This window comes from Antechinus flavipes, chromosome 1 (assembly GCF_016432865.1).
Source record: "Antechinus flavipes isolate AdamAnt ecotype Samford, QLD, Australia chromosome 1, AdamAnt_v2, whole genome shotgun sequence".
Classification (NCBI taxonomy): domain Eukaryota; kingdom Metazoa; phylum Chordata; class Mammalia; order Dasyuromorphia; family Dasyuridae; genus Antechinus; species Antechinus flavipes.
Window position 1 is genome coordinate 159824616 of NC_067398.1, and position 15550 is coordinate 159840165.

General features: G+C 37.1%; 1 protein-coding gene across 2 annotated transcripts in view; it reads left to right on the top strand.

Annotated features, from left to right (window-relative positions):
- Nucleotides 1-1114: 1114 nt before the first annotated feature.
- Nucleotides 1115-15550, top strand: part of CERT1 (ceramide transporter 1) — a 144095-nt gene continuing 129659 nt past the window's right edge. Inside the window, exons 1-2 of one of the 2 annotated variants that reach the window (XM_051992131.1) lie at nt 1115-1501; nt 12220-12354. In XM_051992131.1, coding sequence (XP_051848091.1) covers nt 1406-1501; nt 12220-12354 — 231 coding nt within the window. In that variant the 5' untranslated portion in view covers nt 1115-1405. The remainder of the gene's footprint in view (nt 1502-12219; nt 12355-15550) is intronic. The other variant, XM_051992122.1, reaches the window with a different exon arrangement.

The window sequence follows — 15550 nt, forward strand, 5'->3', positions numbered from 1 at the left end:
AAAACTAAGGCTATGTGATTTCAATTTAAAGTTATGAAATGCCCAGAAGAGGTACAAAGAACGATGCTAAGGAGATATAAGGCAGAAAAGGGCCTATGCCAGATGACTGGGGGGTGGGGGGGTGGGGGGGGGGGGGGGGAAGGGGTGTTAGGAGAGGGAAAGGGGAAGAAGGGGAGTCTTGGCAAGAATAAATATAAATAAATATTTGCAAGAATAAAAAGCACTAGTGGTCCCCTGCTCGCCTGTGCTAGTCATCTGGTTCCTACAGCATCCTTACAAGCCCGGGCATCTTCCGTGGCACAAGTTGGGGCTCCAGGGGTGCGCACGCGCAAAGCACCCGGACACACCGGGTCAAGCAAGGGCCTACGCTAGCTATCTTGCTGCCGCCAGGGAATTGGGGCGCGAAGCAGCGTGTGATCATCTCGAGGTCCCCCGAAAGACGGCTTAGAGTGCCTCGATCTCTCCAAAGTCTACGGTTAGGAGCTCAAGTCCAGTCCGGTCCGGTTCAGCCAGTGGCAAGGCGGCTCTTCACAAACGCTTTGGGCCAGGGGTTGAGAAGAGGGTATGTATAGGAAGGGAATCATCGGGCCGCGAGAGGATGCCCACCCCTTGCCCCCTGTACAAAGAGACACCCCCAGTCTGACCCACTCACCAAAAGGCCTCCGAACCGTAACTACACCTCCCGACGGGCCGCGCAATCGGCGGAACACTACACTTCCCAACATGCAGTGCGGCCAACCCTTCTCTCTTAGACTCATCTTTCCCATTAACCGAAACAGGGAAGTGGATTGGGTTTAGGACTCGCCTCTATACCTAGCAACAGCCACAGTTCCGCCCCCTCACCCTCACCCCCACCCCTTCACCCTCACCTCGAGTCGTGCGTGTTGCGTCACACGCCGAGGGGCGGGTCGAGGAGAGGGCGGGGAGAATGGGAGGGATGAAGGGGAGGGGTAAAGAGAAGGGGGAGGGTAAATAGTGGCTTGAGCCTGGAAGATGGCGGCAGCGGAGGTGTGAGTGAACCCCAATCCCTGCAACTGCGTTTTCTCCTCCCTCCCGTCACTTTTTCCTTTCCACTTTCCCCTTTCCCGGACACTGGCACTGAAGGGGTAGCGGCTCGGGTGGCGGCGCCCGACGGAGCATAGGGGTGACGGCGGCGGCGGCGGCGGCGGCGGCCGACGGCTGGAAGGACAAGCTCCCTTCGCCGCTCATTCTCCTTCCACGGTCCGCTCGGTGCCCGGCGGCGCGTCGGCGCCCGGGCGCTCGGGCTCCGTCCCATCTCCTCCTGCCCCCAGCGCCGGGGCGGACCCGCGTCCCGACCCCGGACCCTCCCTTTCGGGGGCTGGGCGCCTGTGCGGGCTCAGCGCAGGCAGCGGGGGCCGCTCTCCTGCTCGACTGTCGCGCCTCCATGTCGGATAACCAGAGCTGGAACTCGTCGGGCTCGGAGGAGGATCCGGAGACCGAGTCCGGGCCGCCTGTTGAGCTCTGTGGGATCCTGAGCAAGGTGAGGACGCCGGCCAGACCGGGCCAGGGTAGGGGTGGGAGTCGTTACCTGGCGGGCCGGGGGGCCTGGGCTGGGCCGGGGTGGGGTCCGTTCGGACCCTGCTCAGAGGCTGCGGAATGTGCCAGGAGGGTCGGGGCTGGGTAATGCGGCCGCTGCTGGGGAGGTCGAGGCCGGTAGAATGGTGACCGGCTCGTATAGTGGGGCTCATTCGTTTTCGGGGAGGGGGGGGTAGGGAAGAAAAGGGGATTATAGGAATTGTGTCATAGCCAAGATTTGGGAGAGCCCGGCGTGGGGGGGCGGCGGCGGTAGCCGCTGCGGCTGAGTCGGTTTACGAGAACGTCGTCAGCCGAGGCTGGGGGGCTGTTGCCGCACCCCAAAAACATCTTGGGGTGTAGTGCTTGGGGAGGGGGAAGAGGCGTTGGAGGCGCGGAGGTGTGGGTCCGGGGGCGGGGCTGACGCGGAGGTGTAAGCCTCCGCCAATCCTCCTCCCGGTTGAAATCCGAGGCTGGGGGATTTTTCCAGGTTTGAACGAGGTAGGACTAAATTCAAGAGAGGGTCGGGGGGAGGTTTTCAAAATCTTTTTTGCCCCCTCCTATCCTCCAGTACAGAGCTTTTCCATGTACACGTGATAGATTCAAGAGAAACATTCTTAACAACCTGGGACACGTCAGACTGGGAGTCCGACCTTTAAGTTCAGGAAGAAATGCTTGGCAATAAATTCTTTCGCTTTGGGGTCGTAGAGAAGGAGACTGAGTATTAGGGAAAATGACCCTTCACTCCTTTTCACTCCTTTAGGAACTATTAAAAATTGTTTTTCTAATGGTCACTGCGATTTAGGATCCCACCTGGTTAAAGTGACTGCACTTTCTCTCTCCTACCTCCCCCCCCCCCCATTTGTGGCTGAGTAAAGATTTAAAAGTTCTAATTGCTTATTAAATAGTGGAGATTTCTTAGAGGAGGAATGAAGTGCTACTCTGCCATGACAGTATTGATTTTAAATATATGTATTTAAAACACATTTATATTTACATGTAGAAGTCTCCATCATTTAATAAGATATATGTGTGTGAATATGTTGATATTTGTATATATATGTATATAGGTATGAATACTAAATTTGTTTTTCCTACAGCCGTGAGAGAGAACTGGATTAGTATTTGTCATATTAGTCATGAGATACTAGGTCATGTGGAACCCTTGAGTATTAAGAAATCCACTGTACTTCCAATAGTCCATAGTTTTGTTTAACCATTTGAATCTGGTTTGTGGAATTATTTCATGGGATACTTAAGGTTTATCTTTACACCAGATGTACTGAAAGAGATTTAGAAAGGAAGATACAAGTCTTGACATACTAAATATATCTTGTATTAGGTCTATTGAAAGTTTCTTGGGTCTTAATCCTGTTCCAATACTTATGATTGAGGGAACAGATTCTTGATCTCTCATATCATGAATTTGCATTGAACACGTTTTTGAGCATATTTTAAGTTGAATAGGTTTTTGGAAAACTTTATATTTGACTACTGGGTTATTTGAATATTAACCACAAGTCAATAAACATTTTATTAAACACTTACTATTTACCAGGTACTGTGCTGGGAATACACAAAAATGATTAAGTCCCTGATTACCTGAAACTCGCATTCAGTTTTATGTGAGAATGTGATCCTTAAAACATCGATGGGGCAGCTAGGTGGCCACGCAGGGGATAGAGCCCAGCCCTGAAGTCAGGAGGACCCGAGTTCAAATTTGGTCTCAGGCACTTAACACTGTCTAGCAATGGGACCCTGGGCAAGTCACTTAACCCCAATTGCTTCAGCAAAAAAACATAGTGTTTAACAATCCTTTCGATCTTGATAAAATTTGTCAGCAATATAGTCATATTTATTTCTATGAAAATAAAATATAAATCTATTTCTAGACAAAATCTCCACTGTTTAAATTATATATAACTCCCTCTCTCCTCTTTCCTTCTCCTTGTCTTCTCTCCTCCTTTCCCTCTACTTTATATCCTAATTTGCATCCAAAGTTATAATTGATTGTGTTTACTCTGTCAAAACACAACCCTCCAAATTACTGCTGCCTATTTTATCTAGATTAGAAGGATTACCAGCACTAGTTTTAAGTACTTAAAATGAAATATACAAATTATTTTAGTCGTTTCAAGCACCCCAGAGACTCTATTGTAAACTTAACAAAAGTTCTGATAAATCTTTTTTTAATCTACTTTTTTGAATTAAGTATAAGGTTTGATTTTTTAAATTTTAAAAATTAAGGCCTTAACTTTTGTTTTCAAATTCAGTTTTTATTTTGAATCAAATGTTGGAAGTTGGGGCTCTGGATAGCTTCTGCTCCAACTTATTTTATTTTATTTTATTTTATAGAGAAGGGAATGGGGGAATAGCCAGATTTTAGGTATTTTAACAAGGATAGTTTCACATAACTGACTCTCCCAACAGTAATTCAGCATTATCAACAGTTGTAACTGATAGATTCCTGGGGGGGTTGGGGGGGTGGGGGGAAGAGACAAGACAAATACATTAAACAGATAACTGTATGTGAATGATAGCATGTGATCCAATTATGTGTGGGACACCATATGAGGTTACCATGTAACATTCAGGAAAACTTAGGAGGTATTGTTTCGAATGGTAGGTGAGGTCTAGTTAGGCAGGAGTTGGAGGGTTTTATATACTGGCTAAACATGGAAGGAAAAGAAGTAGAAAGTGAGGAGAAAAGGTAGGATAAATAAGATGGAGTTTGATTATGAAAGACATTAAATGCTAGGGTGAGAAGTTTGAACTTAATTCTTTAGGCAGTTGTGCTTTTTAAACAGATCATAAGGAAAAGTACATGGGTTCCGGCTTTTAAGGAATGACTGGGGCTGTGGGAGAATGATATGTTTAAAGATAAGTAAATGTAAGATTAGTTACAAAATAACTTTTACAAAAGTACTAATAGCTGCAGGGATGGAGAAGGCCTTGTGTAGGAGGAGGTGATGCCTGAGCTGAGCTAAAACTTAAGTGAGAAAGTTACTATTGTCAGTTTCCAAGCACTACAGATCCTACTTTTTTGTTAGCCTTCATATTTATTCTTTCCTTTCCCACTGTAGCCACCCAAACCCAGGTCTTAGTTTTTTCCCCCTCTGGGTTACTGCAATAGCTGTCTTTCTACATGTACTTCCTGCCTCTAGTTTCTCCTTTTCATCTGATCATAGATTGAGAATTAGAAAAAACTTCAGAGACCTTCTCTTATCTTACAGATGAAGAAATTTAGTGTTGGGGAGATTATGACTTGCCCAAAGTTGCATATGATAGTAAACGATAGAATCAGTATTGACTGATGTTTTCTAACTCCAGAGTTAAGTCCCTCCCTTTTCAACCTCAAACATTTTGCAGTTCATTTTCCAGTTTCCCAGGTAATTAAAAAAAATAGCTTTTTATTTTCAGAATATATGCAAAGATAGTTTTCAGCATTCACCCTTTTAAAACCTTGGGTTCCAAATTTTTTTCTCCCTCCCTTCTATCTACTCCCTCCCCAGGCTTCAAGTAATCCAATATATGTTAAACATATATATTTCCACAATTATCATGCCGCACAAGAAAAATCAGATCAAAAAGGAAAAAAAAAAAAAAAGAAAACAAAAAGCAGGCAAATAACAACAAAATGAAAATACAATATTGTGATCTATAGTCTTCATAGTCCTCTTTCTGGATGCGGATGGATCTCTCCATCACAAGTATATTCCCAACTAATTTTTTAAAAAATTTTAAAAATTATTCCAATCACATCATTTCTTTGCTTAGAAATTTTCACTGACTCATCATTGCCATAATAATAAATACATTCCCCTGATTCCAATTTATCTATTTGAAATTACACATTTTCTGTGGTTTTGAAAAACTGTACTGTACTACTCTTTGCCATCCCTTTACTTTGATCCTTCCCTATCCTGATTGTGTACTTTACTCACCTTATTGACTCCCAGTTATGAATAGAATGGAGCCTCTTTTGCTTGTGTCACAGCTCTGCTTAGTTGCAATCTTCTCCACATAAGTGCATTTACTAGGTACTTAGTGTGTGGTCATTGCTAGGGATGCAAAGATGAAAAAAAGGAAACATTTCTCCACCTTTTGGGGATCTTCCATTCTACTTTCCTCATCTTAATTACTATTACCTACTCCCTAATATCTCATAACATTTTTACAAGCACTTTTTTTGGATCTCCCTTGTACTTATACTACTTTGTGTTACAATTGTTTGCACATATGTGATGTCTTTTGTATTATTAAGTTCCTCAGGGCAATGATTGTATTATTTTTGAGCCTTGGCTATTTACATATAAACACTTCATATTAATTAAATTGACTTGGTGATTTAGTTTTAAGGGATCTGGAGGAGTCAAATGTTGACTCAAATTTTAAACTTGGATAATTGGGAAAATTATTGTTTCACCTTAACAGAAAAGAATAGAATCTGTAGTTTTTTTTCCTAGAAATTAAGTATCAAACTCAGTACTGAGCAGACTTTTAGCAATCTGTGGATCTGGAGCTTGGATTATAGGCTGGGCTGGAATGATGATTTTTGTTTGGAAAGTTTAGATAATGATAGTTAAAGCAATGAGTTTGAGTGAGAAAAGTAAGGAGAGGATGGAATCATGGGGGCAACTAGATGATACAGTGGATAGAGCAGCAGCCCTGAAGTCAGGAAGATCTGAGTTCAAATTTGGTCTCAGATACTTAATACTTACTAGCTGTGTGACCCTGGGCAAGTCACTTAACCTCAATTGTGGGGGAAGGGGGTGTGGAGGGAGGGAGGAGGACCTGGAAGAAAACAAGGCTACTAGGAAATGATTTGTAACAGTTCAGATAATGAAACTTATTTTTTTTTGTAATTTTACCGATATGCCTATTGCTTAAGGATATATAAAAATGTTGTGCTTCCAAAAGGGGTTATTATTCTGCCTGGCAGTTAGTTGTAACTATAGTAAAGACAAGTATTGGAAGCACCTGAAGGCTGCTTATAAAAAATTGTTACTGCTCTTAATTAAAAAATACATTATCAACTTTTAAAATCAGCTATTCATTCTCTAAATGTATTGAAATGTTTATATTTTCTTAAAAATATGTCTTAAAACAATTGTTTGTAACCACTTATTGCTGGGCTTTTACTCATTCTTGTAGCTCCAGATTTTTGTGTTATGAGTCATTATTGTAGTAACATTTAATCTGTAAATTATTTGGATATAACAAATATGAGAAGCATAGAATAGTGGAAAAAGAATTGGTTTTCAGAGTCAGGATGAATTAGTCAAGTTATCCCTTGGATACTTTTTACTCAATGATATATAACTAGCTGAATTCTAAGCATATAAATTTTGTTGTTGTATTCCCTCATACCAGTGATATCACTGGTAGAATTTTTTTTTATCACAAGTATGAAAATTTTGATTATTGGGCTGAATTGGACTTGAAGTAGGTGTTAGTCCAGATAGTGAAATATTGGTGCTAATTGAGATAATAGGAAATTAAAAGGAAAATATTTAAGCAAATTTGTTTTACCTATATGGCCATGACTTTTATTTCAACCCCCCTATAAATGTTCTTTATGTAAAGAATCACAATTAGTAGATGGTGAGGCAAGAAAAAAGAATAGGGAAGAAACATTGTGAAAATGATAATACCCAAATGAAAGAATTAAGGGAGTTCTGCAGTGGAAACTTAAGAACAGCAGAGAAACTGCATTATAATCTAAAGCCTCTGTTTCAACTGTTTTCTTCCTGTTTGTATTTAAGAGGAGCAAAGCTGATTTAGGAGAATTTGTTTAGATAGCTGAAGAATCTTAGAGATTGGCATAAGAACATTAGATATGAAGTCAGAGGACCTGGGTTCCAATCTGGCTGACTTTAGCCAAGTAGTATCCTCTTCAAAATGAGGGCTAAGAACTCAGGGACCCCTTTCCTTCTCTATCTCAGAACACAGTTCACCATATTTGAATAAAAATATTTTCTGCAGAATATTTAAGACCATTTATTTAACCTTGACTGTAAAACCCCTACTTAGAGGAAACCCATTAGGAGCCCAAACTCCCATTTCTTACTCTTCTCCCCCTACATCTGGATACCTATAATAGTAAGAAAATATTTCCTTACAATTGTGTTAAAAATTAGTCACTGTAGCTTTTAACCCATTTGTTTCTCCTTGTTCTGCTTTGTGGCTAAGAAGAATGCAAGTGTGATCCATGTTACATCCCTTCCAATAGTTAAAGACAGCTTTCATGTTCATTTTGATTCTTCTTCAAGCTAAATATCTCCAGTTCTTGTCTTCTGTTTGTTAATGTCCTTCCTAAAATGTGATGTCCAGAAGTAAACACATTATTGTTTCTGTGATCCTAACCCAGGGCAAAGTACAGTAGGACTATGTTCTTCCTTTCTGGAAACTATATTTCTCAATGTAGCATAAGATCTTATTAGTATTTTTGAATTCTGTGTCATGCTGATTTATATTTAGCTTGCAATTCACCCAAACCCTCACATCTTTTTCAGATAGGTTGCTCTCTAACCATGAATCTTCCACAACAGCATTTGTGAAGTTAATTATTTTTTAATTAAGTATAAGTATAAAGACTTTATATTTTCCCCTACTAGATTTCATCTCATTGAATTAAACACAGAATTCTAGCCCATTGAGATCTTTTTGGATTCTCAAATATCTGTTGTTAGCAGTCCTTCCCAGGTTACTAATTTGATAATTATATATCATTGATTTTTTAAAAGTTTAAGAGACAGAGCTGAGGCCCTACAGTGCTTCTTTCCAAGTTGACAATAACTCATTAAAGACTTTTTTTTTTTTTAATCTTGCCATTCAACTAGTTTGAGATCTCCCTAATTATATGTTTGATATCTCTTGGTAAATCTCTTCATTTCTGAAATTCTGAACTGCAGTAGAACTAAAATCTATGGAGCATCTTCATTGATCCCTGTACCAACATGAGGCAGTGAGTGGATGGGAAAATAATCATGTGACTACCTAAGAAGTAGGAAATCAGTTCAGGTCAGAAATAGAGCAGTTCAAACCTTCCATGCCAGTCAGCTGTGGGATTGATTTATGAATGGCCATTGAAATCTTATTTTCCAAATAAATAAATAAAATGAAATCTGAGTAAGTTCTGTATGTGGCATTCCTTTGATCCTCTAAACTAGTAACCCTGTCCAAAAATGAGAGAGGGGGTTGCTTAATCTAACAGTATCTATTCTTGATAAACCATGTTGATTCACTTGTTTCCTAGATAGTAATTGTTTCTTCTTTTCTTTTTTTTAACTTCCAAAATCTTTCCTTCCAGCCCTCTCCCCATTTATTGAGAAGACAAGCAAGATGTCTATTACACATGTAAAATCATGCAAAAAATAACTCCATATTAGCCATACTGGTAAAAAAAAAAAAAAAGATGATAAATAAATTGAAAAAATTATACTTCAGTTTGCAATCAGAGTTCAATAATTCTTTCTCTGGATGTGTTATAACAATATTTGCAATTTTTCCAGGAATTGGAGAAAAAGAAAAGACACTGGCTTAGAGTTTAAAGATGCTATTTGCTTTCTTCTTTTTGAAAATTCAGATATTTTGCCTTTCAGTCCTAGCATATCTGCTATATGTTCTTACTTTTTAAAGATTGCTGGTAGAGGTTCAGTAATCATCTATAGTTTTTTTTGGAGGGTACCCCAAGATAGTTCTTTTGGAATTATTACTAGTTGCTTTTTTTTTGGGGGGGGGCATGTTTTGCAATCCTGGAGTAGAGGGGAAGTTTGTGTAACTTACATTATTAACTCTCATAAGGCTTTTTAAACTTTTCAGACTCCCAATCCACTTTTCCCCAGGAAATTTTTTACACTATTTTGAGTATACAGGTATGTAAAATATATCTATTTTAAAACAATTTTAAAAAATCAAACATTTACTGATGACCATAATTTTCTACCTCCACATTCAATAACGGACCCCATATGAGGTCATAAGCCCTAGTTTAAGAATTTTTAAATTATGCCATAAGTGAACATAAATATTTTATGCAATCTGGAAATCACTAAAAATTTCCCATTTTCTGATCTTCATAAGTAATTTTCATTTTGTATTCTTTTCTCCTTAGGTTCCCCCCCGCCCCCCATTTAAAAGCTGGCAAAAGAGAGTTTAAAGTAATCTAAATTCTAAAAATTTATTTTCATTTTATTTTATTTTTTAAAATACATGCAAAGATAGTTTTCAACATCTACTCTTGCAAAACCTTGTCCTCCAAATTTTTCTCTGCCCTTCCCCTCCTCTTCCCTACACAGCAAATAATCCAATATGTTACACATGTATAATTCTTCTAAACATATTTCCACATATATAATGCTACACAAGAAAAATTGGATCAAAAGGGGAAAAAATGAGAAAAAAAAAAAAGCAAACAATAACAACAAAGGTGAAAATACTGTGTTGTGATCCACATTCAGTCTCCATAGTTCTCTCTGAATGCCAATGGCTCTTCCCAGAACAAGTTATTGGAATTGCCGTGAATATCACCTCATTGTTGAAAAGAGCCAAGTTCGTCACAGTTGATCCTCACATAATCTTACCATGTTCTCTTAGTTTAACTTACTTCACTCATCAGTTCACTTCATCAATTCATGTAAGTCTTTCCAGGATTTTCTGAAATCAGTCTGCTCATCATTTTTTACAGAACAATAATATTCCATTACTGCCATATACCATAACTTATTCAGTCATTTCCCCAACTCATGGATGTCCACTCAATTTCTAGTTCCCTGCCACTACAAAAATTTTTGCACATGTGAGTCCTCCTTTTGTCATGATCTCTTGGGGATACAGACCCAGTAAAAGATATTGCTGGCTCAAAGGGTATGCATGGTTCCAAATTATTTTTGGAATGGTTGGATCAGTTCACAACTCCACCAACAATGTATTAGTGTCCCAGTTTTTCCACATCCCCTCCAACATTTATCTTTGTCTTTTTCTGTCATCTTGGCCAATCTGAAAGGTGTGAAATGATACCTCAGAATTGTTTTAATTTGCATTTGCCTAGTCAATAATGATTTAGAACATTTTTTTTCATATGATTTGAAATGGCTTTAATTTCTTCATTTGAAGAAATCAATATATAATTTATTTTTATAAAATATAATTAAAACAATAAAATTAATATATAATATAAATTTGAGTCAATTCTTTATATGTTAGAAATGAGGCTTTTATCAATTGGGAAATGGCTTTTATTCTTAAATTTCAGTCAATTCTCTATATGGTTTAGAAATGAGAGCTTTATTAGAAACATTGGCTATAAAAATTTTTTTCCCAGTTTTTTACTTTCCTTCTAATCTTGGCTGCATTGTACAAAAACTTTTTTTTTTTAATTTTAATATCTTTTTATTGATAGAACGCATGCCAGGGTAATTTTTACAGCATTATCCCTTGCATTCATTTCTGTTCCGATTTTTCCCCTCCCTCCCTCCACTCCTTCCCCCAGATGGCAAGCAGTCCTTTACATATTGAATAGGTTACAGTATATCCTGGATACAATATATTTGTGCAGAACCGGACAGTTTTCTTGTTGTACAGGGAGAATTGAATTCAGAAGGTATAAATAAGCCGGGAAGAAAAACAAAAATGCAAGCAGTTTATATTCATTTCCCAGTGTTCTTTCTCTGGGTGTAGCTGCTTCTGTCCATCTTTGATCAATTAAGGCTCTCTTTATCGAAGAGATCCACTTCCATCAGAATACATCCTCAAACAGTATCGTTGTTGAGGTATATAATGATCTCCTGGTTCTGCTCATTTCACTAAGCATCAGTTCATGTAAGTCTCGCCAGTCCTCTCTGTATTCATCCTGCTGGTCATTCCTTACAGAACAATAATATTCTATAACATTCATATACCACAATTTACTCAACCATTCTCCAATTGATGGACATCCTTTCATTTTCCAGCTTCTAGCCACTACAAACAGGGCTGCCACAAACATTTTGTACAAAAACTTTTTAACTTAATATAATAAAAATTATACATTTTGCATTTTATAATGTTCTCTAGTTCTTCTTTGGCTATAAATTCCTTCCTTCTGCACAATTTGAGAGATATCCTTTGTTCTTCTAATTTGTTTTGTAATTTCTCCTAATGTTCTACTAATAAAATCCTTTATGTCTTAGTTATGAACACATTTCAACCTTATCTTGGTATAGGGTGTTAGGTACTGGTCCGTGCTTAGTTTCTGCTGTATTCGTTTCTAGTTTTCCTGGTACTTTTTGTCAAAAAGTGAGTTCTTAACCCAGAATCTTGAATTTTTGGGTTTATAAAACACTAGATTACTATATTCATTGACTTGTGTTTTGTGAATCTAATCTATTCCACTGATCCATCTACTCTTATTTGTTAGCCAGTACCAATGGTTTTGATAACCATTGCTTTATAATGTAGTTTTTGTTATGGTACAGCTAGGGCACTTTCCTTTGCAATTTTTCTCCATTAATTCCTTTGACATTCTTGATCTTATGTTCTTCCAGATGAATGTTGGTATTATTTTTTTCTAATTTTATATAGTAATTTTTTGGCAGTTTGATTGGTATGGCACTAAATACATAGATTAATTTAGATAGAATTGTCAAACTTGTAAAAATTAACTACTGATTCAACAAATTGTTCATTTTTCTTTTCCTCCCTTAGTGGACAAATTACATTCATGGGTGGCAGGATCGTTGGGTAGTTTTGAAAAATAATACTCTGAGTTACTACAAATCTGAAGATGAGACAGAGTATGGCTGCCGGGGATCTATCTGTCTCAGCAAAGCTGTTATTACGGTGAGTTCACTTTTTAAATAAATATTTTTATGCTTGTGCTATAAACTTTTTATATATTGTATAACTTATATATTGTGTAATTGCTGGTGGAATTAGAAGATTTAAAGGGTTTCAGGAGGGCAGCCAAGGAGTGATTACCATTTTTTGTGAGCTACTGGTGTTTCCTCTACTGTTCATCCATACCCAAATACCCAGTATTTCAAGAGACTAGAAGAAAGCATCCCACTACAAAGAACTTCTCCTATGGTGAAGATTACAAATATGTATATCTCACACATCTAACCATATATATCATACAAACACAAATAAAATTAATCACACCTTCCTATGTTAGATTTTCATTTAAATGTGATGTAGGTTTAACAAAATCTTTAGGATTTCCTGAAATGCAATTTTACCTTTAGCACAGAGATGAAATTTTTTAGAATTATTAGATCAATGCTATTTTACAGAACTGTTATCTGGAAGAAGACACAAGTATGAATAATGTGGATTTTTTTATAAGCCTAAGAAATTAACTCTTACCAATTGAGTTATTTGAGTGTGGACCAGTGCTAAAACTCAAATTTCCTGGTAGTATTTGAACATTTGATATTTATTTCAGGATTGATGTCATCCTTAATGCACCACCCTTTGCAGCTTATTTTGTCACTCCTTTATCCTCCAGTCATGATTATCTATTCATCTTCCACAAACTATACAAGTTGTCTTTCTGTAAGTCCTAAGTCTGACCCTGTTGCTTCCCTGATAGAAAGCCTTTAGTACATCTTGTTGTGTGTTAAGATAGGGCTCTTAACTTGGGATCTGTGGATAGATTTCAGGAAGTTTATAAATTTGAATGGGGAAGAAGGGAATTACATCTTTATTTTCACTAATCTCTAATTGAAATTTGATATTTTCTTTCATTTGTGAGTGCAGGAAATTAAGAGGTCCAGAGGCTTAAGCAGACTACCAAAAGTGTACATGACATTAAAAAAAAATTAAGAACTCCAGCTCTATGATAAAAACTAACTCCTTACCCAATATTTAAGGTCCCTCCTCAGTCTGATTCCATCTTACCCTTCAAGACATTTCATGCAGTTTACCTTCATATACATTAAATTCCTGTCAAACTTGGCATTATGTCTTTCTATTTCATACTGTTTGTTTATCTCATGGGCATAGAATTTCTTAATCATTTTCTTATCTCTTAGTATTCTTCCTCTGAGAAATTTTTGTAAAGGATGTCATCAAAAAAACATATCCAAAAAGATAGTTAGTTACACGATGAGACCTAGTAATAACCAATGGGCAGACTACATACTTCATCAACTTTTTTAATTTCAAAGGAAATTAAAGAAAGTCTGTAGTGTATTAAGTGAAACATCTTGTCAACTCCCTACTCCATGGCAAAACTATTGATAGGCATGGACAAGAGTTGTATATAATGGATATGTCTAATCTAATATGCCTGAGTAAATTATGTTTTTTAGAGAGATAACCATATAAGGAGATTGAAGATTTTAGGGTTAGGTGACAAGTTTCAGAGTAGAATTTTTTTAAGTACAAGAAGAATGTTCCTATCACAGTAAGCATTAAGTAGAAATTCAGCCTAATAGTATGAATTTTTCATAGAGTGGGAAAAAGAGAAAAGACTCTTTGGAATGGTTTAGTGACTTAATGCATAAAAAATGAGGTAAACAATTATTGGACAAATAAGTTAAACACTTAGTACTTGTTTATACTATCAAATTTGATGGTGCAAAAGGAAACTCAAAACAGGCAAATAAAAATAATTGTCAATTTTGAATTGAGTTTGGAGTAGGAAACATGCTTATGTTCTGAATTTTTTTAAGTAATTGCTAGTAATGAATTGTAGAATCATATAATTTTAGTATGAAGGAACCTTAAAAATTATCTAATACATTACTTTGGTTTTACAGGTAAGTACTAAAGTGACTTGTCCACAGTTACACAGCTGGGTTGCAGAACTAAGTTCTGATTCATAGGCTTAAGTGCTCTTTCTGTCATACTATTATTGTTTGAAGTGAACATATTTCCAATTTTATACTCTGCCTTGTTAAATTCTCTGGTGGTATTCTCCATAAGACATCTGTTTTGTTATATTGGTATTGTTTTTATAAAACTTTGTTGCTAGGAATCTAATTTCTTGTGAGCAATACAGAAACTTGGAAGAACTAATGTTGCTTTTAGTAATAAATATAAGTGAAAGGGAATATTTTTAAATTAGTAGAAGATTGTCATTTTAAGTTCTTCTCTTACCCTGGGGGTATTGAGGGCTGCCTAATAGAAGCTATACTTCATTGGCAGTCCAAAGGATTATGTTTGAGTCTCTTCTCATCTTTAGGAGAAACAAATACAATTGTGGATTAGTACTAGTTGTCTTATCAGTTTTATAATCTGTGGTATGCATTTAATAACCAGAAATGAAGATTTAGGACCTAAATAAGATTTTGTTTTAATTTGTTCAGAGTATGACAAATAATGCCTTATTGTCCAATACAAAGTTTAGCAGTATAGAAATATATTTTAAAAGTTTTCACAAGCTAATCAGTGATCAAAACTCTTTTTCCTATGGAAATTTTATAAACAATAGATACCTACTCTAGTCCACAGGAATCAACTTATGTAGATGAACTGCAGTACTAATGGCACAATTTAGAATTCTGTATTTTTGGTTATGCTGTATTGTCAAAATGAAAAGTAGAAAATATTTATCACCCCTTTTCTAGCTGTAAAATCAACTTGAGGCAAAATTTCAAAGCACATGATATTTTTGGACATATTCTCTTTATACTTTGGTGTGCTCGATGTCTCCCTTGACTTATTAGTCACATACAACTTTAAGATCTGTAACTTTAAAAGTATAGGTTTCTTCATTCTCCTCCCTGTCAATTTCCCTCTTTTCTCTCCCTGCTCCCAAAACAATATTACCATTTCCTTAGTACAGTTGTTAGGATTACATGTTATAAATTTAATAGTTGCTATTTTATATTTCCAGAGATTGAGACTTAGATGTTATAGCAAACTCTGATAGTGAGTTGCTTATCATGTGAAATGTGGCAATCTTAAAACCTTGCTTATAGTGCCTTATATATACCTTACTCTGTGTGTTAGTAATCTTTACTCATTTAGCCTTTCATTTCCTTGTATTTCTATATAATTTTCCTTAAAGGAATCTCAAAGGAATTGGTTT